This window comes from Saccopteryx leptura, chromosome X (genome assembly GCF_036850995.1).
Source record: "Saccopteryx leptura isolate mSacLep1 chromosome X, mSacLep1_pri_phased_curated, whole genome shotgun sequence".
In the NCBI taxonomy this organism is placed as follows: domain Eukaryota; kingdom Metazoa; phylum Chordata; class Mammalia; order Chiroptera; family Emballonuridae; genus Saccopteryx; species Saccopteryx leptura.
The window spans coordinates 97,365,623-97,392,333 of NC_089516.1; the positions used below are offsets into that span (position 1 = coordinate 97,365,623).

General features: G+C 39.3%; 1 protein-coding gene across 3 annotated transcripts in view; it reads right to left on the reverse strand.

Moving 5' to 3' along the window:
* The window catches only part of RBM41 (RNA binding motif protein 41), a 61,626-nt gene extending 39,924 nt beyond the window's left edge, over nt 1-21,702 (reverse strand). The window contains exons 1-6 of one of the 3 annotated variants that reach the window (XM_066357712.1): nt 21,649-21,666; nt 18,323-18,404; nt 12,965-13,081; nt 12,220-12,412; nt 11,723-11,927; nt 9,732-9,803 (exon numbers count right to left, since the gene is read on the reverse strand). In XM_066357712.1, coding sequence (XP_066213809.1) covers nt 9,732-9,803; nt 11,723-11,927; nt 12,220-12,339 — 397 coding nt within the window. In that variant the 5' untranslated portion in view covers nt 12,340-12,412; nt 12,965-13,081; nt 18,323-18,404; nt 21,649-21,666. Of the gene's footprint in view, nt 1-9,731; nt 9,804-11,722; nt 11,928-12,219; nt 12,413-12,964; nt 13,082-18,322; nt 18,405-21,648 lie in introns of all 3 variants that reach the window. The other 2 variants (XM_066357710.1, XM_066357711.1) reach the window with 2 other exon arrangements.
* Nucleotides 21,703-26,711: the final 5,009 nt, after the last annotated feature.

Here is a 26,711-nt window from a genome sequence, read left to right on the forward strand (position 1 = left end):
TGAACCAATCTTGAGCCATGGCTGTGGGAAGGGAAGAGGGAGAGAGGGAGAGAAGGAGGGAGGGACAGAGGGAGGGAGAGAGGGAGGAAGGGAGAGAAAGAGGGAGGGAGAGAAAGAGGGAGGGAGAGAAGGGGAGAGGGAGGGGTGGAAAAGCAGATGGTCGCTTCTCCTATGTGCCCTGACCAGGAACTGAACCCAGCTCTTCCACACAGTGGTGACACTCTACCACTGAGTCAACCGGCCAGGGCAAGGCAATACTGTTTTTATCTGACCTGACTTAAAGCTCACCCAGTGCCAACAGCCTTTCCCCCACAACTTTTGTCAAAAACAATCAGTGGCAGTTGAATTTTACAGCTATCTGAGGTGGCAAAGTTAGGGCAAACAATAGGTTAACCAAAAAGCTGAAAAAGAAATCGTGGAAAATTAAATATCCTTAGGGAGCTCTGAAAACCTCCAATATTATTTCTAGGAAACTAGAAGGCCACACACATGCATAACAGGGCTGTCCACATGGCCAGAGCTTTGTGAGTTCTCAGGAAAGACCTGAAAAAGCCCTAAGCTCTCACTCCTCACTAATCTTGAGTCTCTGAGCAAACAGGAAGTGAAGGCTAAGATGAAATTGTAAACTGGCTGGCTGACTGTTGAAGACATCCTCAGCTTGCACACAAAATCTCTCAGTCCTGGGAAATCCTTCAGTCACAGGACAAGTACTAGTTCTAAACATAATTAAAACATTGTGTTACATTAAAGAAGGGCACATATTACAGTATATGATTCCATTTATATGAAATGTCCAGAAGAGGCAAATCCATAAGGACAGATAGTAGATCGGTGGCTAACCAGGTTGGGAGAGGAAACAAGGACTGAGAACCATCTCTGGGGTGGTAGAAGTGTCCTAAAACTGGATTGTGGGAATGGTTGACTAACCCTGTACATTTACTACAAATCGCTGAATTGTACCTTTAAAATGAGTGAGCTTTATGGTATGTAAATGATAACTCAATAAAGAAGTGAGAAAAAATGACCCAGCTACATTCTATAAGAAACTTACTTCTTTTTCGGAAACTTACTTTTATTAAAATACAAAACCCACTTTCAAATATAATAATATAGATAGGATAAAAGTAAAAACGGAGAGAAAATAATTCTGAATGTTAAGTAAGGATCTAGGAAAATCTGCTGCTCCATAAAAGCATAACAAACACTTGCAAAAATTGTCAAAATCAAACTTCTGATAAATCTGGATATTACGTAAAGGCCTGCGACAACATGAGGAACAGTTAATCAACGGAAAAAACAGCTGAATCTTGGTAAGAATATGAAGATTTGTTGGATTTCAACTTTCCGTAATTTCCATAATCTCCAGCTTTGCAGTAGCTTTGTAAACCAATAATTCACAACTATGGCAGTTGCAAAAAAAAAAACAAACCAAAAAAACAAGAAAAACAAGCAAACAGAAAAACAAAGACCAGACTAACCAATGCTAGAGGACACAGAGCAGTTCTGGAGCTTCCCAAAGCCCCATCCTGAGAGAAAGGTCAATGTCTGACCTGCCTAGCACGTCCGTGCAAAGCTATATTCTGAAGGTTTGTTTTTGACTTGCTTCATAAATCACTCTGTGATAACATCCCATCCCTAGAGCATTTGTCAAAACCAAGCAATGGGGATTGCTTAGAATTGCAGCTGCTTGAGACGGCATTACCAGTTGTGGCTAATAAGCATCTGACAAAAAACTTAAAAGGAAACATAGGCGATGAGCATCATACTTTCTCATTTCAAAAAATACTATAAAGATGCAGCAATTAAAACAGATGACTACTGGCTTAAAGACAGACATAAAGATCAGCGGAAGAGAACAGAGTCCAGAAATGAAGCACACATATATGGTCAACTGATCTTTGACAAGGGTGCCAGGAATACACAATGGGGAAAGGCTAGTCCTTTCAACAAATGGTGCTGGGAAAACTGGGTAGCTACACATGAAAGAATACAATCGGATCCCTATCTTACACCACTAGGCAAAACCAATTCAAAATGGATGAAAGACTTCAAAATAAGACCTGAAACTCTAAAACTCCTGGACAAAAGCATAGGGGAAAGGCCTCTTGACACAGGTACTGACAGTGGTTTCTTGGATATAAGCCCCAAAGCACAGGCAACAGAAGCAAAAAGAGGTAAGACTAGATTAAACAAAAAAGCTTCTGGATAGCAAAAGAGACAAGTAATAGAGTAAAAAGGCAACCTACAGTACGGGGTAAAATATTTAGAAACCATTTACCTGATATAAGGGGTTAACATCCATAACATATAGGGAACTCCTACAATTCAATGGCATAAAAACAAAATCTGATTAAAAAATGGGCAAAGTATTTGAATGACATTTCTTCATAGAAGACATAAATAGTCACTAGCTACGTGAAAAGGTGTTCATCATCATTAATCATCAGGGAAATGCAAATCAAAATCACAATGAGATTATAGTATGACTATTAACAAAAGTGTTGGCAAGGGTCTGGAAAAATTGGAACATGTGTCCATTTCTGGCGGGAATGTCAAATGGAGTGGCCGCTACAGTAAACAGTATGGAAGTTCTACACAAGAGTGAAACTAGAAGTACCATGTGTTAAGCAATTAAATAAAGTCATTTATCTGAAAGACTTGAAATCAGAGACTCTTAAGAGAAATCTCATTCATATAATCATAATAGCCAAGATGTAGAAATAACCTAATGTCCATAGATGGATGAAGAAAGAAAATGTAGTATATACATGCACTGGATATTAATCAACCTTTAAAAAAGAAGCAAATCCAGCTATGTGACAACACAGATGAACCTTAAGGCCATTATGCTCAATGAAATAAGCCAGTCAAAAAGAAACTAGTATTGCATGATACAACTTACACGAGATAGATAATACAGAGACACAGAGTATAATGGTGGTTGCGAGGGGTTAGGGGAAGGGAAACATTGGGAGTTACTATTAAGTACTCATTAATTCTCAGTTATACAAGATGATGAAGTGCCAGAGATCTTCTGTACAACATTAATACCTACAGTTAAGAATACTGTATTGTACACTTAAAATTTGTTAACAGGTAAATCTCATATGAAGTTCTTACCACAATTTAAAAATGAAATAATAATAGATATTGAGATGCTCACAGCAAATTCTGAAAAGTTCAGACACATTCCTAAGACTCTAGAAGGTCATAAACACGTGCAGGACTATGTGAATGCCTAGGAAAGTTAGGGCCTGAGGACTCACTAATGTCTCACTTCTGCCTGACCTGAGGCTCTTCAGAAGCAAAAAGTGAAGTCTAAGGAACAGTTGCAAACTACCTGCCTGGGCACTGAAAGGGTAACCAAACACACAGACACAGACAGACAGACAGACAGACACACACACACACACACACACACCCCATTGGCAACGGCTGGTCGGTTTTCTGATTAAAGGCATTTAAGGAAAACTCTCTTTAGTCATTAGCAGACCACTATGATAGCTAAACAGACACTTTGGTGGCTGCACACGGGAAACAATTCAAAATTTAAAGAACTGGTCCAGTACAGTTATTAAATAAATAAATAGCAACCACAAAATACCCTGGGGTGGGTTGATTGATTTTCAGAGTTGTCACATTATATTATTTTAAAAATCTAATTTGCAATAAAAAATTACAAGACTGAAACAAACTAAATATTTGTATCTCCCCTCCAAATTTGTAATCCTATACTCAATGTGATAATATTATCGGGTGGGGTCCTTTGAGAAGTAATTAGGATTAGATGAGGTCATGAGGGTGAACCGTCATGAACGGGATTATTGCCCTTGTCAGTCATCAGAGAGCTTGCTACTTCTCTCTGCTCTCTGCCATGTGAGGATCCAACAAGAAGTCCGCAGGCTGCAATCCAGAAGACAGCTCTCACCAGACCCTGCTCATGCTCTAATCCTAATCTGAGACTGCTAGTCTCTAGAACTGTGAGAAATAAACCTGTGCTGTTTATAAGTTACTCAGTCTATGGTACTTGGCTACAGCAGCTTGAGCTAAGACGAAGATGTTGGAAAAGGGGGAAAGTATGGCCCATATACAGGAAATTGATGGAAACTATCCTGAGAGAGCACATTTGACTTCTCAGACAAAACTTTAAATCAGTTATTATAAGTTCTTCAAATAATTAAAGGAAATCATGTAAAAAGAACTAAAAGAAAGTTTCAAAATGCCTTACCAAAAAGGGAATAAAAATAAAGAGAGAAATTATAATAAAGAACCTAATAGAAATTCTGAAATTGAAAAGTACAATAACTGAAATTAAAAAAAAAATACACTGGAGGGGCTCAATAGAAGATCTGAGCTGACAGAAAAATCGGCAAACTTTGGGATATGTTGACTATCTCAGCAGAGGAGGACTAATCTGAGTAGCAGAAAGAAAAAAATAATGAAGAAAAAATAACAAGAGACTCAGAGACCTGTGGGAAACCATTGAGCATATCAGAAGGAGAGGGAGGGCCAAAGGAATATTTGAAGAATTAATGGCTGAAAGCTTCCCCAAATTGATGAAAAACATTGATCTACATATCACTGACCCTCTGAAGACTTCATGTAAGAAAAATTCAAAGAGGTCTACTTGGAGTCTGTCCAAAGAGACACTTAGCCATGTAGCCAAATTGTCAAAAGAGAAAGATGAAGAATGAATCCTGAAAGCAGCAAGAGAGATTCCTCATGGACAAGGGGTCCTAAGATTAACAGATGACTTAACAGAAACTACATGGACCAAAAGGTAGTGAGATGACATACTTGATGTGTTGAAAGAAAAAGATTTCCAACCAAAAATTCAGTGTCTGGCAAAAAACAAACACAACAACAACAACAAAAACCCCACTGTATTTTAAAACTAAAGAATAAATTAAAACATTGCAAGATAAACACACACTCAGAGATGTCATTACTAAAAGAGCTGACCTCTGAAAAAAACTACAGGGAGTTCTTCAAGCTGAAATAAAAGGACACTATACAGTAATCCAAATCCACAAAAAGAAAGAAAATGACTAAATTTGACTACATAGGTAAATATAAAATACAGTATAAATCTTTTCATTTTGGTGGCTCTTTTTCTGTTCCTATTTGACTTAATAAGATAACAGCATAAAGCAATAATTGTAAAACTGCTGAGGAGCTTAAGGTCTATAAAGACATAACTTGTATGACAATAATAGTACAAAGGAGGAAGAAGAGAACAGACCTAAACAGAAGCAAGGTTTTTGAATATTATTGAAATTAAGTTGGTATTAATAGAAACGAATTTGTTTAAGCTAAGATGTTAATTATAACCCTCAGGGCAACTATTAAGAGAATAACTTTAAAAATAGTAAAAGCAACAAGTTAATTAAAATGATATACTGAAAATACCTATTTAACATTAAAGAATAAATGGAGTAAGAGAGGAACAAAAAAGATACAACACACACAAAAAACAAATAGCAAAAGGGTAGATTTTGTAAAGCCTACTTTATCAACTAACTCCAATTAAAACAAATATAAAGGAACTAAGCACTCTACTCAACTAGAGAATGAATTCAAAAGAAAACATGGTCCATTTGCTGTCTACAATTTAGATTTTTTTAAAAAAATGTTAACACTGAAAGGATGGAAAAGAGATACTCAACGAAAAAAAGGAATTCAAGTAGAGCAGGGTATAAGAATTTTTTTTGAGTCTTCTCTCTTTTTTTCTTGGTAAGACTAACAAAGGATTATGAATTTTGCTGCTCTTTCCAAAGAACCAACTTTTGTTGTTTTTTTCTCTACTTTTTCAATTTTCTATTTCATTTACTCTGGCTCTAATCTTTATATCCTTCCTTCAGCTTGAGGTGGATTTAGTTTGCTCTTCCTTTTGTAGTTTCCTTTTTATTTTATTAAGACTTTACTTTCTTAGAGCATTTATACGTTCCCAGCACAACTGAAGGTGTAGAGATTTCCCACACAGTCCTCTGTCCCCACACATACAGAGCCCTCCCCATTATTAGTATCTCCCATCAGAATGGCACATTGTTACAAATAATGAATTTACATTGACACATCAGAATTACCCAGTCTATAATTTACAGTCCGGTTCACTCTTGGTATTGTATATTTTATGGGCTTGGACTAATCTTTTTAGTTTCTTTTTCTTTTTCACATTTTTTTAAGACAGAGACAGAGACAGAAAAAGACAGGGACAGACAGGAAGGGAGAGAGATAAGAAGCATTAACTTGTTGCAGTACTTTAGTTGTTCATTGATTGCTTCTCATACATGCCTTGATGGGGGGGAGGGCCAGCAGCTCCAGCTGAGCCAGTGACTCCTTGCTCAAGCCAAAGACCTTGGGCTCAAGCCAGCGACCTTGGGCTTTAAGCCAGTGACCATGGGATCATATCTACAATCCCACACTCAAGCCAGTGACCTCACGCTCAAGCAGGATGAGCTCACATTCAAACCAGTGACCTCAGGGTTTCAAACCTGAGTCCTCTGCGTCCCAGGCTGATGCGCTATCCACAGCAATGCCACCTGGTCAGACTATAGTTTCTTAATGTAAAAGTTCTGGTTACTAATTGAGATTTTTCTTCTTTATTAATATGGGCATTTACACCTTTAAATAACCCCTAAGTTCTGCTTTTACTGTATTTCATAAGTTATGATATGTTAAGTTTTGTTTTTATTCATCTCAAAGTATTTTCTAATGTCACCTGTGACATTTTTTGATGACTGGTTATTCAGTAGGAAAAGCCATCCTAAAATTCATATGGCATTTCAAGGACCACAAATAGTAAAAACATCTTGAAAAAGAAGAACAAAGTTGGAAGTCTTGCACATACTAATTTCAAAGTTTACTAATCTACAGTAATTAAAATAGTGTGGCAATGGCAAAAAGACAGACATACATACCAGTGGAATAGAATGGAGAACCTCTCACATTAATGATCAAATGATTCTCAGACAGGGTGCTAAGTCCATTCACTGGGGAAGGACAGTCTCTTCAACAAGTAGTACTGGAAAAACTAAATACCAACATTTAAAAAGTGAAGTTGGGCTCTGGCCAGATAGCTCAGTTGGTTAGAGTATCATTCCAATATGCCAAGGTGGCGGGTTCAATCCCCAGTCAAGGCAAAGAAGAACAGACTGATGTTTCTATCTCTCTGTCTTTCTGTCTCTCTCCTTTCCTCGCTCGAAAATCAATCAAAAAAAAAATTGGACCCTTTTCTTATATCATACACAAAAATTCAAAATGGACTCTAGACCTAAATATAAGAGCTAAAACTATAAAACTCTCAGAATATAGGACAAAGCTTTATGAAATTAGATTTGGCAGTGATTTATTGGATATAAGAGCAACAACACAGGTAAAAAGAGAAAAAATTGAGAAAATAGACTTCATCAAAAATAAAAACTTTTGTGCATCAAATGACACTATCAACAGAGTGAAAAGACAACTCAAGGAGTGGGAGAAAATACTGGCAAATCATATATCTAATAAGGGATCAATATCCAGAATATATAAAGAACTCCTACAACCCAACAACAAATAAACAAAACCCATTTAAAAATAGCAAAGGACTTAAATAGACATTTCTCCAAAGACATACAAATGGCCAAACAAGTACAAAAAAAGATGCTGAACATCACTAGTCATTAGGGAAACACAATCAAAATCACAAGGAAATACCACTTCACACACATTAGGATGGCTATTATAAAAAATAATAGAAGTGTTGGCAAGGGTATGGAGAAATTCAAATCCTTTTGCATTGCTGGTGGAAATGTAAAATGGAAACCAATATGGTGGTTACTCAAAAGATTAAACACAGAATTACCATATGATCCAGCAATTCTGCTTCTGGGTATACACTCAAAAGAGCTGAAAGCAGGAACTCAAACAGATACTTGTACATCCAGGTTCGTAGCAGCATTATTCACAACAGGTAATAGCTAAAAGGTAGAAGCAACACAGGGTCTACTGACAGATAAGTGGATTAGAAAAATATGGTGTCTCCATACAGTGGAATATTATTCAGCCTTAAAAAGGAAGAAAATTCCAACACATGTCACAACATGGATAACCTTGCAGACATTATGCTAAGTGAAATAAGCCAGACACAAAAGGACAAAGTAGTCAAATTCACAGACACAGAAAGTAGTATGGTGGTTACTAGGGGCCGAGGGAAGGGGGATGGGGAGTTAGTGTGGAACGGGGACAGAGTTTCAGTTTGGGAAGATGAAAAACTTGTGCATATGGATGACTGCACAACAATGTGAATGAATATACTCAACACCACAGACTGAACACTTAAAAAATGGTCAAAATAGTTCATTTTAGTTAGATAATATTTTACCACAATAAAAAATTTGTTCTACGAAAGATAGTGTTAAAAGAATGAAAAGACAAGCTACACACTGGAATAAAATATTTGCAAATCAGATAGCCAACAAATTGTGTTCAGAACATACAAAGAACTCTCAAAAATCATCAGGAAGAAAGCAAACAACCCAATTGGAAAAACAGCAAAAGATTTGAACAGACACTTCAGCAAACAGGATATAAGGATGGCAAATAAGCATATGAAAAGATGTTCAACACCATTAGCCACTAAAGAAATGCAAATTAAAACTGCAATGAGATACCACTTCACAGCTAATAGAGTAACTAAAATAAAGACCAACAATACCAAATGCCAACAAAGATGTAGAGCAACTGGAACTCTCATACATTGCTGGTGGGAATGCAAAATGATTCAGCCAGTCTGAAAAATGGTTTGGCAGTTTCTTAAAAGTTAAACAAACACTTACCATGTGACCCAGTAATCCCACTCCTAGATATTTACCTTAGAGAAATAAAAATTTTATGTTCATACAAAAACCTGTACAAGAATGTTCATATCAGTATTATTCATAATCACCATAACCTGAAAATAGCTCAAATATCCTTGAATGGGTGAATGGATAAACAAATGGGAACATCCGGTACAATGGATCTACTCAGCAAAATGAATGAGCTTCTGGTACACACAACTTGGATGAATCTCAAAGGAATTTATGCTGAATGAAAGAAGCCACTTTTAAAAGATTACACATCTTGTGATTCCACTTTTATGACTTTTTCTAAAAGACAAAACTATAGTGATGGAAAACAGATCAGTGAATGCCGGAGATCATGGGTGAAGTTGAAGATGACTATCAATGGACAGTATGAGGAAGTTTAAGGGTGATGGAGCTGTTCTCTATCCTGATTGTGGTGGTGATTACATAAATCTACCTGACTGACATGATTCACAATTCACAGAATTGTACACACACACACAAAAAAAAATCAGGCAATTTTATTGTAAGTTCATTTCAAAAATAAAATATAGCTATTATATCATCATCATCATCATTAATAGTTATACTTTACTGATTAATGAAAATATTCAGAATTACTTTTGAAATAGGATCTAAAAATCATTACGGTTGTTTTATGTCTTGTACAATAACTTAAAGGTATAGAGTAAAAACTCTACAACACTAAATGTAAAAAAGCTTTACAACTTGTACTAGCTCCTCTCTTTAATATTCTACATCAGGATAATACGCTCCCTCCGTATCATTTCCTAGAAACATTGTCATATACTGGATATGGAATTAAATAAGCACTCAACTTAGAAGGCTGGGACCCTACGTGACATTCCTAAATCTAACACTGTAAGAAAACTCTCGACTTGCCTTTTGTGCCTAATTTTATCTTCCTCTTCATTGAGGTCATGTACTTGTCTGCACTTGTCTTTTTGTGGTATGCTGTGAAGGTTTAAAGCAAGCAGTTTCAAAGATAGGAAACAGAACAGATTCATACACCACCCGCCCACCCCCAAATACAGGCACTGCTCTAAGGGATTTACATGTATTAATCCTCCTAACAATCCTACCACATAGCTACTATTAATATTCTCATTTTACAAACGAAGAAACTGAAGCATAGCATGGTAACTTGCCCACAATCTTTACAGTTAGTAAGTGGGAAGCCAGAGTTTTCCCAGGAGTCTGCCTCCAGAACCCACGTTCTTATGTCTCTCTACAAAAGGCTTTTTTCATTTCCTTCCCGCATTACTGCTCTTTGGTGTCTATGGTCTCCAACAAATCATTCATTCGTTCTCACGGCTTTCCCTCTCCTTAAAGCAGAGAAAATTCCCGGTTCTATAGATCTAGCTCTGACCTCTCTCCTGAGCTTCACTGGTGCCTTTCTAACCACCTCCTCAGCATCTGCACTAATGATCACGCCAGTCTCACAAATTCAACATGTTCAAAGTCAAACTCATCGCTTTCCTCAAAATTTCCCAGAAAGAAATGAAGCTTTCTTCATTTTGACCATTAAGTCACATGGCCTTAAAACATCTGGATGACCTGTGACACATTCCTCTCCATGGACCCTCCTCCTTCAATCTCAGTCAACAGGTTTTATCAATTCTCCCTCTGATCTCTCATACAACATGCCCACCTCTTCCCAATTCCACTGCCAGTGCTCTAGTCCACAGCTTCACATCTAAAGGGCTGGATTACCCCCTAAATCACTTCCCTTATTCTACCTCTGCCTCTCCCACCATACAGAGTGGGGCAAAAGTAGGTTTACACTTGCGGGTAAGCAAAAGTTTATTCTTGTATTATTAGTCATTGTATTATTTTCTATATAAACAACTGTAAACCTACTTTTGCCCCACCCTGTTTTTCTTGGTCTCCAGATTAATCCTTTTTAAATACTGCTTTTCTTATGTTACTCCCTTAACCATGAACACACTCACTGACTGAATAAACAACTAACTGTGTATAGGTCTATACTGCCCACCAAAGAAAGGTAAAAAATTTAAGCTACTTTGTCTCTCACAACAACCCCAAACACGTCATAATGCTCACATCATCTGCTGAAACAAAAGCCTTTTCCTCTCGTTCCTAAAGAATAGATAACATAAAAGAATATTTAACGCTTACCCTCCTCTAGGAGGCCTTCTTCAGTCATGCTAAGCATAGCGGCCTTTCCCTCCGAACTCCTACAGCACTTAACTGCAGCATCTAGCAATGTTACGAAAATGTCGTTTCTCACAAACCAGACTATAGTTGGTGCAAAGTCAGGAACCATATCTTCAACTTCTGTGCACTTTCCACGGTGTCTAGCAAAACGTATCTGCTAAATTCATTCTTTCCGGTTAAGACACAGATCACTTCTCTATATATTTTGCTCTAATTTATAGTGTAGTCTAAAGACCTTTTACAATCTAGCCTCATCTTCCTTTCCGCTGTCATTCCCTGTAGTTCCCTTCCAGTCCTACACTGCCTGCCACACTGAACCTGTCACTGTTCCCTAGACACACCAGGTCCTTTCACAATCCTACTCCTAGTCCCCTATCATCTGTAATGCCCTCTTCCCCTTGTTAACCTGACAAATGCCCTTTAATCCATCAAGACTTAGTACACATGTCAACTCCCGACTCCTCCAACTAGACTTAGATGCTCTATGTTCTGTGTTCCCTCAGCATTTTATTCACATATAGCAATGAAATTGCAACTAACTCTGAACATATTGCTCTCTCACACGACTACACACTCCTCAAGAGTAGCGACAGTTTGTCTTTCCCCAACCCCTTCGCTAACTTCATATTCAATGCGCTGATGGTAAATCTCTCTCTCAGTGAAAGAACGTATCAAAGTCAGGGGTGATCACAAACCTTGGTAATAAAGAGCCTTCAGGAAGGAGTGACGATCAGCTCCCTGAAATAAAGACTTTTCTATTTCCATTTCTCGCCGGGTCAGCTGTTTGCTCTTCGAAAATCTCTGTGGCAGGCAAAGAATGCGTTGACGCTCTGAGATCTTTTCTTCAATATCTTGAAGACAGTTCTGTATTGCTTCAGGGGTTGCCCTCAGTCTCGACCTCTGAAACCAGACAAATGAAAGGACATATATCATACAGGACACACCCTGAAAGGGATGGTCTGATGCCTCCAGTTAAGAAAAAAGATGATCAGGGACCAGAAATGAACATTTATCAATGCAGTGGACAATAAGTCAAGGGATAGCCTCTCTTTTCCCAGGGTCCCTGTCATAGAAACCAAAGAAGATTCAGACACAAAGCTCAGTTTTGTGAGAACTAAAAATAAAAAGGTTCTTGGTGCCAAATGTAGAGATATTGCTCTTCACTGTCCAGGAAAAAAATTGCCCCGCTCACCTTTTCACCTGAAACATGGCTTTTCCAGATCAAGATTTCTGTTTCATTGAGCCCCAGTTCCCTGAGAGAAGCAGTTTCCTGGTCCTTCTCATGCAGTGTTTGGAACTGGGACAAAGTCATAGTCCCGGCCGCTTCGTTCCCAAAGGGCTTGTACAGAGTACCAGGAGCAAAGCTCTCTTTCTTTGAAACACACCTGCAAACCGAGAAGGAAGACAGTGAGAACATCCTCAAGGTACCGCAGTTCACAGAAACGGGGCTAACCGGGAAAAGAGGCTCAAGAAAACTCATCAGCAATTTCTCTCTCACGTCCTATTTCTAGGCTGAAGCGCCATTCCAACAATGTGGAACCATGCCGAGAGTGCCCTCATCCAGGACCAATAAATGACTGAATCAAGTATGTAGCCACTGGGCATCAGACAGTGTGTGGGTACTGAGAATTGACAAAGATAAAGACGGTTTCTGCTTTTGTGGAGGAACAGTGGAAGGAACGGCAAGTAAATGGGCAATGGACTATTGGGCTGTAAGTGCATGTATGTTACGGAAGACACCGGAAAGGTACTTAGCCTAGATGTAGTGAAATATGGGAGGATTTGTAGAGGAAGAGACACAGAAGCAAAACCCTGCCTGATACATAGACATGTGGCAAGGAAAGAGTGGTGGGAGACGAGTGTTCCAGCCAGGCTTTAAGGGTCACCTGGAGGTGAGGGTCTATGATATTCTACCTGTTTGCAAAATCAATACTTACTCCTCAATGGAGACAGAGGTGTCAAGTTGATGCTGAAGGAGGCTTTTCAGCTGCCTCTCCCCTTCTGTTTCCAACTCTTCCAGGACATGCTCATCACTCTTCACACAGCTGTTTATCCTAGAGTAGATATACGGGTATATACAGAGAGTAGAAGGGATAGTGAAATCGCAAAATAGGCCCTGGCCGGTTGGCTCACCAGAAAAGTGTCAGACTGCTGTGTGGAAGTCTCAGGTTCGATTCCTGGTCAGGGCATACAGGAGAAGCAACCATCTGCTTTTCACCCCTCTCCCCTTCCCCTCCCACAGCCATGGCTCAAATGATTTGAGCAAAGTTGACCCCAGGCACTGAGGATGGCTCCATGGCCTTGTGCTCAGGCTCTAAAATAGCTTGGTTCCCAAGCAACAGAGCTGCGGCCCAGCCTGGCAGCATTGCCTGGTAGGGGCTTGCTGGGTGGATCCCAGTGGGGGCATATTCAGGAGTCTGGCTCTCTGCTTCCCTGCCTCTCACTTAATAAAAAAAATCTCAAAATATTAGCTACCTTTATTGACCCCATTTATTCAAAGACCCTTCTCTAACAATTCCTTGCCCTTTATGATTCATTCTACAAACATTTATTAAATAACTATTTATACACAACACACTGTACGATATTCAAGACATGGTCCCTATCCTCAAGGAGTTTGCAATTCATTTAGGAAAATGAAATATGTGTGTCTGTATGTGTTGTGTGCATGTGCCTAGCAGGAAGGGAAATAGGAGTGGGAGAAAAGGGAGGAAAGAGGAGAAGGGGAAGAAGAGGGGAAGGGGAAGAGGCGACGGGAAAAGGAGCTGTGAAAGAGGAGCTCTCCAAAGGAGAAAGTATAGAAACAAATGTGAAAAGGGTTATAACATTTTATAGCCTGGGAACTACTGTGTAGAAATCTAGGTGATGCTAATATGAGCCACGTAACCATAAATAACTGAAAACACTTATTATAGTGTCAAGAAATAGCAGAACCATTTAAGTAGGCAACAACAGATCATAAAAGACAATAACAGAAAAATGGAGCTAACTCCATGAGGAAAATAAATTGTAAATACCTTCTTTATGAAATGGCCTTTTACTATTGGGGCCTAGGAAGGCATCCCTCATAATTATATGCAAAAATTTTCATGCTCTAGAAAGACTTTCATTATTCATTCATTCATTCATTTATGTATGTATTATAAGTGAGAGGAGGTGAGATAGTGAGACAGATTCCTGCATGTGCCCTCACCGGGATCCACCCCAGCACCATCTAGTGCCAATGCTCAAATCAACCGAGCTATCCTCAGTGCCTGGGGCCAACGCTCAAACCAATGTAGCCACTGGCTGCAGGAGGGAAAAGAGAGAATAGGGAGAGAAGGAGGGGAAGAGAAGCAGATGTTTGTTTCTCATGTGTGCCCTTACCAAGGACTGAACCCAGGATGCATGCACACCAGACTGACACTCTATCCACTGAACTAACTGGCCAGAGGCCCAGGGTTTTCAAAAAATTCCTTTTAAGTATCTTAATTTTTATTTATTATTTAGAATTCAGAAAGTTCTTGCTAAGTTTAAAATGGCTTTGAAATGAATAAACCATAGGTAAATACATCAGTATATATGAATCTTAAAAAGAAATATTGAGGATAAAAAGCAAACCCAAGGCCCTGGCCGGTTGGCTCAGTGGTGGAGTGTCGGCCTGGCGTGCGGGGGTCCCGGGTTCGATTCCCGGCCAGGGCACACAGGAGAGGCGCTCATCTGCTTCTCCACCCCTCCCCCTCTCCTTCCTCTCTGTCTCTCTCTTCCCCTCCCGCAGCCGAGGGTCCATTGGAGCAAAGATGGCCCGGGCGCTGGGGATGGCTCCTCGGCCTCTGCCCCCAGGTGCTGGAGTGGCTCTGGTCGCAACAGAGCGACACCCCGGAGGGGCAGAGCATCGCCCCCTGGTGGGCAGAGCGTCGCCCCCTGGTGGGCGTGCCGGGTGGATCCCGGTGGGGCGCATGCGGGAGTCTGTCTGACTGTCTGTTTCTGGCTTCAGAAAAATACAGAAAAAAAAAAAAAAAAAGCAAATCCAAGGAAAATGTATATGATATGTGTCCATTTATATAAAGTTGAAAAACCCAAAAATCTATGGGACACAGTGAAAGCAGTCCTAAGAGGGAAGTTCATAGCATTACAGGCCCATCTCAAAAAACAAGAAAAATCTTAAATAAACAATCTAATAGTACACATAAAGGACCATAAAAAACAACAACAAACAAAGCCCAAAGTTAATAGAAGGAAATAATAAAGATAACAGCAGAAATAAAAGAAATAGAGTATAAAAAAAATACAAAAGGTCAATAAAACCAAGAGATGGTTCCTTGAAAAGATAAACCAGACTACCAAGAAAAAAAAAAAAGAGATAAGACTCAAAGAGGCCCTGGCCGGATGGCTCAGTGGTAGAGCGTCGGCCTGACGTATGGAAGTCCCGGGTTCGATTCCCAGCCAGGGCACACAGGAGAAGTGCCCATCTGCTTCTCCACCCCTCCCCCTCTCCTTCCTCTCTGTCTCTCTCTTCCCCTCCCGCAGCCGAGGCTCCATTGGAGCAAAGATGGCCCGGGCGCTGGGGATGGCTCCTTGGCCTCTGCCCCAGGTGCTAGAGTGGCTCTGGTCACAACAAGCGACGTCCCGGAGGGGCAAAGCGTCGTCCCCTGGTGGGCGTGCCGGGTGGATCCCGGTCGGGCGCATACGGGAGTCTGTCTGACTGTCTCTCCCCGTTTCTAGCTTCAGAAAAATACCAAAAAAAAAAAAAAAAAAAAAGACTCAAAGAAATAAAATCAGAAATTAAAGTGGAGAAGTAACCCGAGTTGTAAGAAAATATTATGAACAATTGTATGCCAACAAATTGGACATTAAGTAAAAACAATTGGATAAATTCTTAGAAACATACAATCTTCCAAAACTGAATCACAACGAATCAGAGACTCTGAATAGACATATTGCAAGTAGTGAAATTGAAGCTGTAATCAAAACACTTTCAACAAACAAAAGTCCTGAACTAGATGGCTTCACAGGTGAATTTTACCAAACATTCAAAAAACTATCCTTCTCAAACTATTTCAAAAAATTCAAGGAGGGAAGACTTATAAGCTCATTTTACAAGGCCAACATTATCCTAATTCCAAAACCAGATAAAGACACTACAAAGAAAATTATAGGCCATCATCCCTGAGGAACACAGATGCTAAAAATCCTTAACAAAATATTAGCAAACTGGATCCAGCAAGACATTGGAAAGATCATACACCATGATTGAGTGGGATGCAAGGAAGTACAATATCTGCAAATCAATAAATGTGATATATCACATAAATAAAATACAGGGGGTTCCCGGGATATGACAGACTTGATATATGACATTTCTAATTTACGCTGTTCACTCCCATAAAAACTTTAAAAACATTGAGACGTGAGTGTTTCGGTGTTATAGATGCCTGGCAATGCTATCGGCACAGTTTAGAACAAAAGAAGTCACCAACCTTCCAGACTCGCCTGGAACAATTCTTTAAGGTAGAGAGGCCTGCAACAGATCCTGTACCCTCCATATCAGCTGCTTCTTGAGATGAAACACCTGTAGTACAGGTAGAATCATCTCCAGCGTCTCCTGCATGTTCCTTAGGCAATCCTGATTCACCTGACCCAGTATCTCCAGCACCTTCTGCAGGTTCTCCTGTCTCTCCAGCTTCCTCCTCCCAATAGCTCACTCCTTCCCACCTTGCAATGCCCCTTCCAGTGTGCAAGCCAACCACAGGAATAAAGGTAAGAAAAATTTTTTTACACTCATTTTTTGTCATTTTTTTCTGTCACTACAGTACAGTGTACAGTACAGTATATTTATGTCCTTTTCCTTTTTCTGGGCTTAGTTGTGTTTTTATGTTCTAGATTAGGATTTTATAACTATGTTATAATAGGTGACTTAGGCTAGGGTGTGTTTCACCTTACTCCAAAATTCAGGTTATGTCATTGTCAAAGGAACAGAGCTGTGTCATAACCCGAGGACCCCTTATAAAGGATTAAAACCACACGATCCTATCAATAGATTCAGAGAAAGTATTTGATAAAATCCAGAACTCATTTGTAATAAAAACTCTCCACAAAGTGGGAATATATTTCAACATAATATAATGCATATATGACAAACCCACAGCCAACATCATACTCAATGGGCAAAAAACTGTAAGAGATTTTCTTAAGATAGGGAACAAAACAAGGATGTCTACTTTCATCACTTTTATTCAACATTAATACTGGAAGTCCTAGCCACAGCAATCAGACAAGAAGAAATAAAAGGCATTCAAACTGGAAAGGAAGAAGTAAAACTGTCATTATTTGCAGATACTATTATCATACTGTACATAGAGAACTCTAAAGATTTCACCAAAAACCACTAGAACTGATAAATGAATTCAGTAAAGTAGCAGGATACAAAATAAATATCCAGAAATCAGTTGCATTTTTTTAAGTGAGAGAGAGAGCGATAGACAGACAGGAAGGAAGATGAGAAGCATCAACTCTTCGTTGCAGCCCCTTAGTTATTCATTTATTGCTTTTTCATATATTTCTTGACTGGAGGGGTACAGCAGAGCGAGTGACCCTTTGCTCAAGCCAGCAACCTTGGGCTTCAAACCAGAGACATTTGGACTCAAGCCAGTGACCATGGGGTCATGTCTATGACCCCACGTTCAAGACGACAACCCTGTGCTCAAGCCTAGTCCTCTGGATCCCAGGCCGATGCTCTATCCACTGCACCACCGTCAGTTGCATTTTTATACACCAATAGTGAACTATCAGAAAGGGAAACTAAGAAAACAATCCCATTCACAATGGCTTCAAAAAAATTAAAATATTTATGAATAAATGTAACCAAGGACGTAAAAGACCTGTACTCCGAAAATTATAAGACACTGAAGAAAGAAACTGAAGAAGATACAAATAGTGGAAGCATATACCATGTTCACAGATAGGAAGAATTAACAAAAGTAAACTGTCCACATTAGCCTGACCAGGCGGTGGCACAGTGAATAAAGCGTTGGACTGGGATGTGGAGGACCCAGGTCCAAGACACCAAGGTCGCCAGCTTGAGCACGGGCTCATCTGGTTTGAGCAAGGCTCACCAGGTCTGTTGTAGTCCCCTGGTCAAGGCACATATGAGAGAGCAATCAATGGACAACTAAGGAACCAAAACGAAGAATTGATGCTTCTCATCTCTCTCCCTTCCTGTCTGTCTGTCCCTATCTGTCCCTCTCTCTGACTCTCTCTGTCTCTGCCACACACACACACAAATAAATAAATAAATAAATAATTTAAAAACATACCAATGGCATATTTCACAGAACTTGAGCAAATACTCCACAAATTTATATGGAACTGCAAAAGATCCCACATAGCAACAGCAATCTTGAAAAAGATGAATAAAGTTGGAGAAATCATGCTACTCGATACCAAATTATACTACAAGGCCATTGTAATTGAAACAGCATGGTACTGGGATAAAAATAAACAGACCAATGAAACAGAATATAGAGCCCAGAAATAAATCCATGACTTTAGTTAATTAATATTTGACAAAGGAGGCAAACACATAATGGGATAAAATAGTCTATTCAACAAATGCTGGTGGAAAAATTAGAAAAATACAGGCAAAAACACGAAAACTAGACCTTTGTCTTACAAGATATGCAAGAATAAACACAAATGCATTAAAGGTTTAAATATTAGAGTTGAAATTATAAAAACCCTAGAAGAAAACACAGGCAGTAAAATCTCGGACATGTGTCATAGCAACATATTTTCAGCTATATCTCCTGTAGCAAGAGAAACAAACAAAAAATAATAAAACAAATGGTACTAGCCTGACCAGGCAGTGCAGCGGTGGATAGAGCATCAGACTGGGATGCAGAGGACCTAGGTTTGAAACCTCGAGGTTGCCAGCTTGAGCATGGGCTCACCAGCTTGGGCGCAGGGTCACTGGCTTGAGCGTGGGATCACAGACATGACCCCATGGTCGCTGGCTTGAGCCCAAAGGTCGCTGGCTTGAGCAGGGGGTCACTCACTCTGCTGTAGTCCCCCAGGTCAAGGCACATATGAGAAAGCAATCAATGAACAACTAAGGTGACAAAAGAGCCGCAATGAAGAACTGATGCTTCTCATCTCCCTTCCTGCCTATCTGTCCCTCTCTCTGTCTCTATGTTTGTCAAAAAAATAAGTAAATAAAAATAAATAAAATAAAAGAAATGGTACTACATCAAACTAAAAGGCTTTTGGACAGCAAAGAAAATCATCAACAAAATGAAAAGACAACCCACTGAATGGGAGAATATATTCACCACTGCATCTGATAAAGGGTTAATATCCAAAATGTATAAAGAACTTATAAAACACCAAAAAAACAAACAATTCAATTAAAAAATGGGCAAAGGACCTGAATAGATACTTCTCCAAAGAGGATAAGCTGATGACCAATAGATGTATGAAAAGATGCTGAATGTCAATAATCATCAGAGAAATGTTAATTAAAACCACCATGAAATATCATTATACACCTGTCAGAATGGCTGTCATCAATAAACACAAACAACAAGTGCTGGTGAGGGTGTGGAGAAAAGGGAACCCTTGTGCACTGTTGGTGGGGATGAAAAGCAGTTTGGAATTATCTCAAAAATTAAAAAATGGAACTGCCTTATGACCTAGCCATTCCACTTCTTGTAATTTATCAGAATAAACCTGAAACAAATTAGAAAATATATATGCACCCCTATGTTCATTGCAGCATTATTTACAATAGACAAGATTTGGTTGCAGCCCTAGTGTTCATCAGTAGGTAAGTGGATAAAAAAGCTGTGATCCACTTATACAATGAATAATACTACTTGGCCATAAAAAAGAAGGGAATCTTACCTTTTGCCACAGCATGGTTGGAACTGGAGGTTATTATGCTAAATGAACTAATCCAGTCAGAGAAAGACAAATGATTTCAGTTATACGTACAATGTAATGAAGATGTAAAATAGAGACAGACTCATAGAGAACAGACTGCCGTGTGTGTGTGTGTGTGTGTGTGTGTGTGTGTGTGTGTGTGTGTGTGTGTGTAGGGGGGTCCTGGGTGAAAGGGATGAAGGGATTGAGCAAAAAGGGGGAAAAAAAAACTAAACAGGAACAACAGTGTGGTGACTACCGAGAGGTGGGGGGTCGGGGAAGGTGAAGGAGAGAACAGGGGGCATGAATGGTGATGGATGGAGGCCTGACTTGGAGGGGGCGGTGAACACACAACACAGTGTACAAAGATGTGTTGTAGAACTGTAAAATTTTGTTAAGTAGTGTCACCCAAATACATTTAATAAAAAAATACTTTTGAAAGAGATAATTTACATTGGAAATACAGCCTTTTAAAGTGTATATTTACAGAGCTGTGTAACCACCAGCACTATCTAATTTTAGAATATTTGATTAGCCTAAAGAGAAAGCCCATGTCCATTAGCTATTCTCTCCATTCTCCCCTACCTGACAGCTCCTGGCAACCATTAATCTATTTTCAGTCTGTATGGATTTATTTGTGCCGTATATTTAATATAAATGAAATCATACCATGGAAAAAGAAAAATGGATAAAACAAGCAACATTTTGTTTAGGGATAAATTCCCAAGTGGTAAAACAATTTTTTTTTTTTTAAAGCAAGGGAATGATTAGCACCAAACTTTGGATAGCGGTCTCTTCCCGAGGGAGAGAAGCAGTCAGGGAGGCGGCACTCGGGGGACTTCTAAGGTCCTGGTATTGTTTCAGGTATAAAGCTTGTAGTGGGTATGTGAGTCTATGTCAAGTCTTTAAACTTCATATACACATTACTTTACATGTATGAGATATAACATAATAATCATTTTTTAAAGTCATTTTGAGGCAGGGAAAATCAGAATCAGTTCTATAAAAGATGCTGAACCCGATAGTGCAGAAAAGCACAGTATCAGTAAGAATTTTAAACACAAAGCGCTATACCAGAGCACTTGTACTAAGTGGGTGGGAAGCTCAGGCTTTCACCAGGCTGTCATTTCCTGCATTTCCTGCAGAGCCAGCAGGGGGAACTGCTCGCGGCTGTGCCTTTCTTTTCCTGTGACATTGAATCGGTTTTGTACTTGCCTTCGAAATTTGCAGAAAGAGTGTGACTTAACTTTAAGATTTGAAAACGCTGCATGCCCACGGGGCTCGAGCGAGTCCTTAATCCAAAAACACTGCAAATAAAGGCGCCCAGCCCTGGGTGCTGGGAGGCTGGGAGGGGGTCGGGGAAGGGGGGCCTCGGTGTGTCCCGCGCTAGGCTTCGGTCGGGCTAAAGCCTTGCCCTGGGTGGGTCCGTCTGCAATAGGAAGAGGCCACAGCAGCCGCCCGGCCCCCGGGGCCCGCGCCGCGGCTTGGATGCCTGGGCTCGAAGGGCATGCCTGCGGGAACCGGCGGCGGCGGCCGCCCTTCCTGAACTTCGCCCCGCAGGCCGGCCTAGCCCTGCTCCCTCGCTCCCTCCTCCTTTGTCTTCCCTCTCCCATGAAATTGCATCCCGAGAACGAGAAATACCCCAAACACAAAGTAATGAAAGTCAGTTTAAGTTAAAAGGTAAAACAAAGCTACTTGCGCCGCCTGCTTTCACACAACCACTTACCTCTTCATGTTTCCACAGGCCCTTTGCTCCAACTTGGGTAAATAGGCCGCGGACTTCCAGTCCCAGAATTCTCTGCGCGGCCGACTCTAAGGGGATTGTGGTGGAGTGAGGGGCTCTGGGAATTGTAGTAGCGCAGAGCTAAAGAAACGGAAAGGGAAAGTATGCACTGAGTAACTGGTATGTTGTGTAAATTGTTCAAATATTTCTCTCGAATTTCTTTTAGAGGTTAAAGACAACACCCAAAATATTCAGCTCATAAACCAGGAGTCACCTTTGACTTCTTGACCTTCTATCAAACCCTGGTGCCTCCAATTTCCCTTAAATGTGTCCCTATTATCCCTGCTTCTGCTTCCAAGGACTTATTATCAGGCCTACCTGCTGTTTGCAGTGGAGCCTCTGGTCAATCCTCCAGTGTATCCAGAATGATCAGACACAAGTTTGACATATCACTTGCATTAATGGTTCTTCTCTGTCTGTAATGGACTTATGAGACATTTACTTTCTGAGAATCAGAAATCCACATGTACTCAGACCCGTGAACGTTTTATGAATTACAGTGAATCATGAGAGGGATATAGCATAGTGTTTGGTTTTTTTTTTAAAAAAAGGATATGTCAATGTAAAAAAAAGTCCAAACCTGTAAGAATTTTTATGAATTTATTGGAGTCAAACCATCAGCAGTTGACTGGAAGCAAAATCTCAAGGTATTGAGAAAATGGCAGTTTCACCACTTATTTTATACATCAGAATCAAAGAAGAAGACATAATGGGGTTATAAGAAATCCATTGGTGATTAGGGAGGTGGGAGAAGGTAAAGCAGGGAAATCTTTGGGATTGGATAAAAAGTAAAATGTATAGACACATACTTCTATGTATGCAAGCATAAGATAGTTAACAGTTAACATGATAATATTTAGTAACAAGGAGAGGGTTGTTGGTTTCTTCTCTGGTTGGGAAGATGCCCTAAGGTGTCTGGAGAAGATTACTCTTATATGTCAAAGGCATGTTATTAGGTACCTTGTGTAGACGAAAAAAAGAAGAAGAAGACAACTGACAGGCCCTATTAAAGTAAGGATGGACCTTTGTTAGAGAAAAATACCACCTTAAGACATAACTACCCACCATGAACTGCTTTCATTTAGTAAGTTTTAATTTGATACTGTCCTTGGTTACTTTATGCCTCTGAGTTTGCAAGGCCACAATGCAGGCCTCTCCTGAGCTTCTCAGTTTCATCATGTGGCCCCTTTTCCATCCACAGATGTTTAATATCACAGATGAGATAGAAATTTCAAAGTTCAGTGACTTTAAAACACCTGACCTGTAATCCTCAAAATGGTCAAGTTCATCAAAAATATGGAAAGTCTGAGAAACTGTCACATCCAAAGGAACCAAAAGAGATACTGTGATGATTAATTGTAACAGTGGTATCCTGGATGGGATCCAGGAACAGAAAAAGGGCCCTAGGTAAAAGTTAAGGAAATATGAATAAACTTGCACTTTAGTTAATCATGATTCATGAGCTGTGACAAATATACCAGTTATGTTAAGTTGTTGACACTATTGGAAACCAAGTGGAAGTATGTGGAATTATATACTGTTCAACTTCTCTATAAACCTAAGACTGTTCTAAAAAATAAAGTTTATTTTTGAAAATCACACTAAAGTAGCATTTTTTACCTACCAGATTAGTAAACATCCACAAGTTTGAGAACACACTTGTTTTGTTGAGACTGTGGAGAAATAGGCCCTCTCAATACATTGCTAGTAGGAACATAAATTAGTACCTCTGTGGGAGACAAGTGAAATCATAAATGCGCATTCCCTTTAGCACAGCAATTGAACATGTATGAATGGTATCCTATATACTATGTAAGCTCATGTTATAACAACAAAATACTGAAAACTACTTAAATATCCACAAATGTGATACATCCATTTGAAAGGAAAACTATGCAGCTGTTTCCCAAAGATGACCAAGTTCTCTACCTACTGCTACTGAACAATCCCAAAATGTATTGCATGCAATGGCAAGGTGCAGAACAATGTATATAGTATGCTTACATTTGAGTTAAAAAGGGGGAAAATAGATGTATCTGTTTGCTTATATGTGCATAAAGTACCTCTGGGAAAATAAATACACAAGTAGTAAGTGAATGCCTTCAGGTAAGGAAACTGGATGCTGAGGAACAAAGGTGGGAAAAACTTCACTCAGTATCTTTTTATACCCTTTAAATATTGATCTACATGATAATATTACCTAGTCAATCATTTTAAAAAATTAAATGGAACCCTTTTTATATCACAAAAATCCAAAGAAGAAAAAGATCACGGGTTTGCGAGGTGAGGGCTCACAATATTTTTAAATTTCTCAGTTTCCATGTATTGACAATATAACATAGTAGGCAATCTGGGCTTGAACTTTTGTTTTGGTAAATTACAAGACTGTGCGGGTTTCAGTATGTTTCTTTAACTGGGATAGGAGAGTTTCCTCACCTATAAAATGAAGATGATACCTTAGAATAGAGTGACTATAAAGTACTTTACAAAAGTATGGTTTTAAAGTCACTTGACAGGGTGCTAATCTATGACTAAATATTCCAAGGTTATCCAGTAGGTTCAAACGTATTCAAACTGGCTATATTGCCATGCTCAAGTTACAGGATTCAGGAAAACCAAAGAGCAGTTAACCTGAAGACATTGACCTTAGTATCCTGAAAACTTCTAACTGATCAAAAATCTCACGGGAAGTATTAGTCTGGGTGATACCATAGCCTTTACCAGGTGAATCCTATGTGGTGGTGGGGATGAACTGTGTTGCTCAACCAAAATATCCAGATGACACATTAATCAATAAGTAGATGGAAAAATACAATAAGGTTGCTAGTGTGTTTACCCCTTGGGAAGGTGGCAAAGGGGAAAACAAAACTACACTGACCATAAAACATACAGCCCCTTGGTACTGAATTGGTACCCACTACATTACAAACCCACTGAGTAGGATGAGTGGAGAATAGCTAAAAAGATACACAAACATAGGCTGAGATTGCAATTGGATAGCAAGGTCATAAAGAAGCACTCTGTGTACCTGTGTATGATTTTAGCCAGCCTGAGTGGTAGGTATCAAGGGAAAAACATTCAGAAAATTGCACTAGAAGGAAAACCAGGCTATTTCTAGCTCTGCCAAACTATTAACTGGAATAATAGCTATTCTGTTTCCTATGGCATCCCTCTCCCCACTTTAAAAGGATATCAGACAGTATATAAAAAGCTTTGGGAATTCTAGATGTTATTCAGGGGCACAGAGATATTAGCATGAGGTAATTTCACCCCTAGAAGAATTTATGACAAACTGAAAAATATGCCTCATTTGTCTTTCTGACAATTTAACAAGGTTAGTTTAATTAAGCCAGAAGCTCCTTCTTAACATAGACATATTTTCAGGATTTGTTCTTTTGGGGCACTTTGTTCACAGCACACTTATGATGAATGCATTATGAAGCAATTGTAATTTCCAGATATGGAAAAAGATGCTAAAACCAAAAATCTTCTCTTTAAGAGGGATAGCATCACTTGTCTAATATTATGTGTAAACAACTGCATGTCTTTCATACTCCTCAAATGAGCTAGCATAAATGCTGTTGTAGAGAACAAATATAACATCTTTTTAAAAAAAACAAAAATGTAGTCAAGTATTGGGAAAGTAGAAAAATCGCAAATTAAAAGATTCTCCTTCAGCTAATCTTACCTGACCTTTAACAATGGGGGTGAGGGTGGGGCAAAATTCTAGCACCTTACAGAAATGTCTTAAAATTACTGGCAAAAATAGGTTATGTCTCATCTTTTAATTAATATTTGTTCAAAAATGTATGTTGAACCGAAGTCAGAGGAACCTTAGAGATGATTTAGTCTAAGGCTCCAGATCACAGGCAGTACACTGAAATCTACCGGGAAACTGTGCGGTGTTACTGTACTGATCTGGAAGCCACCTGCCATCCACTGGCCCCTTCTATGTCCTGGAAAAAAAACACACTAGAACTCCCACTGCAAAGTCAATAGGAGTACTGTAGCCCTATGGACAAACAGGAGGAGACAAACAGGAGGGGAGAGAGAGGGAGAGAGATGAGAAGCATCAACTCATAATGGGCTCCAGCTGAGCCAGTGAACCCTTGCGTGAGCCAGAAACCATGGGATCATTTTAGTAATCTCATGCTGAAGTCAGCGACCCTGTGCTCAGACTGGCAACCTTGGGGTTTCGAACCTGGGACGTCAGCGTCCCATGTCAATGGTCCATCCACTGTACCACCACCAGTGAGGCATTATTAAGGAACTTTGTAATAAGCACTTACTAGTAGTGAAATGATATCAAAGAGTAACAAAACTTCAAAGAAATGAAAAACTCGTTTCCTTCAGTTGGGCAAAACTTAACACGGTTCAACTTATTCATGCTACAGACAAAATATAATGTTCAAATGAAATTGTCTAGTTAATTAAGTACAGACAAAATCCAGTGTTTCCTCCTATACTGAATGTGGAACTTAATTTATGAACAGACTACTTAACTGAGTTGGATCTCCAAAAACAATAAGGAAAATGTTTTTATCTAGAGTATAATAATAGTAATAACACTGGACTCAAAAATAAAGATTACTCAAGATTATACTCAAAAGCTCTTTACCTACAGAAATCATCCACAAAATTAAATGGTCTCTGGATTATTTTCATATTTTATAATTTTGAGTGGTAATAAAAACTTACCTAATAAGAAGCAGCTACTTTGGGAAGTTTGGGTAGGGAAAAAGAGGCCATGTAAGTTCTGATATTTAATTTACTCAAAGGGTGGTGAAAATCATTGATACTCATTTGAAAAACATTTTCTTCCATTAGTATGTACTCCTCAAGATGGTCATATGCACCCAGTACAACAGGATTTCAGCTCAGTAGTTATAGGAAACTAAGCACTACTCACTAAAAAAACTTGCAAATAGTTTATTTTGGTGTTATAATTATATTTTTTAGAACATCACCTTTATTTGTGACTTAGGTGAAACTTGAAACATGAGAGA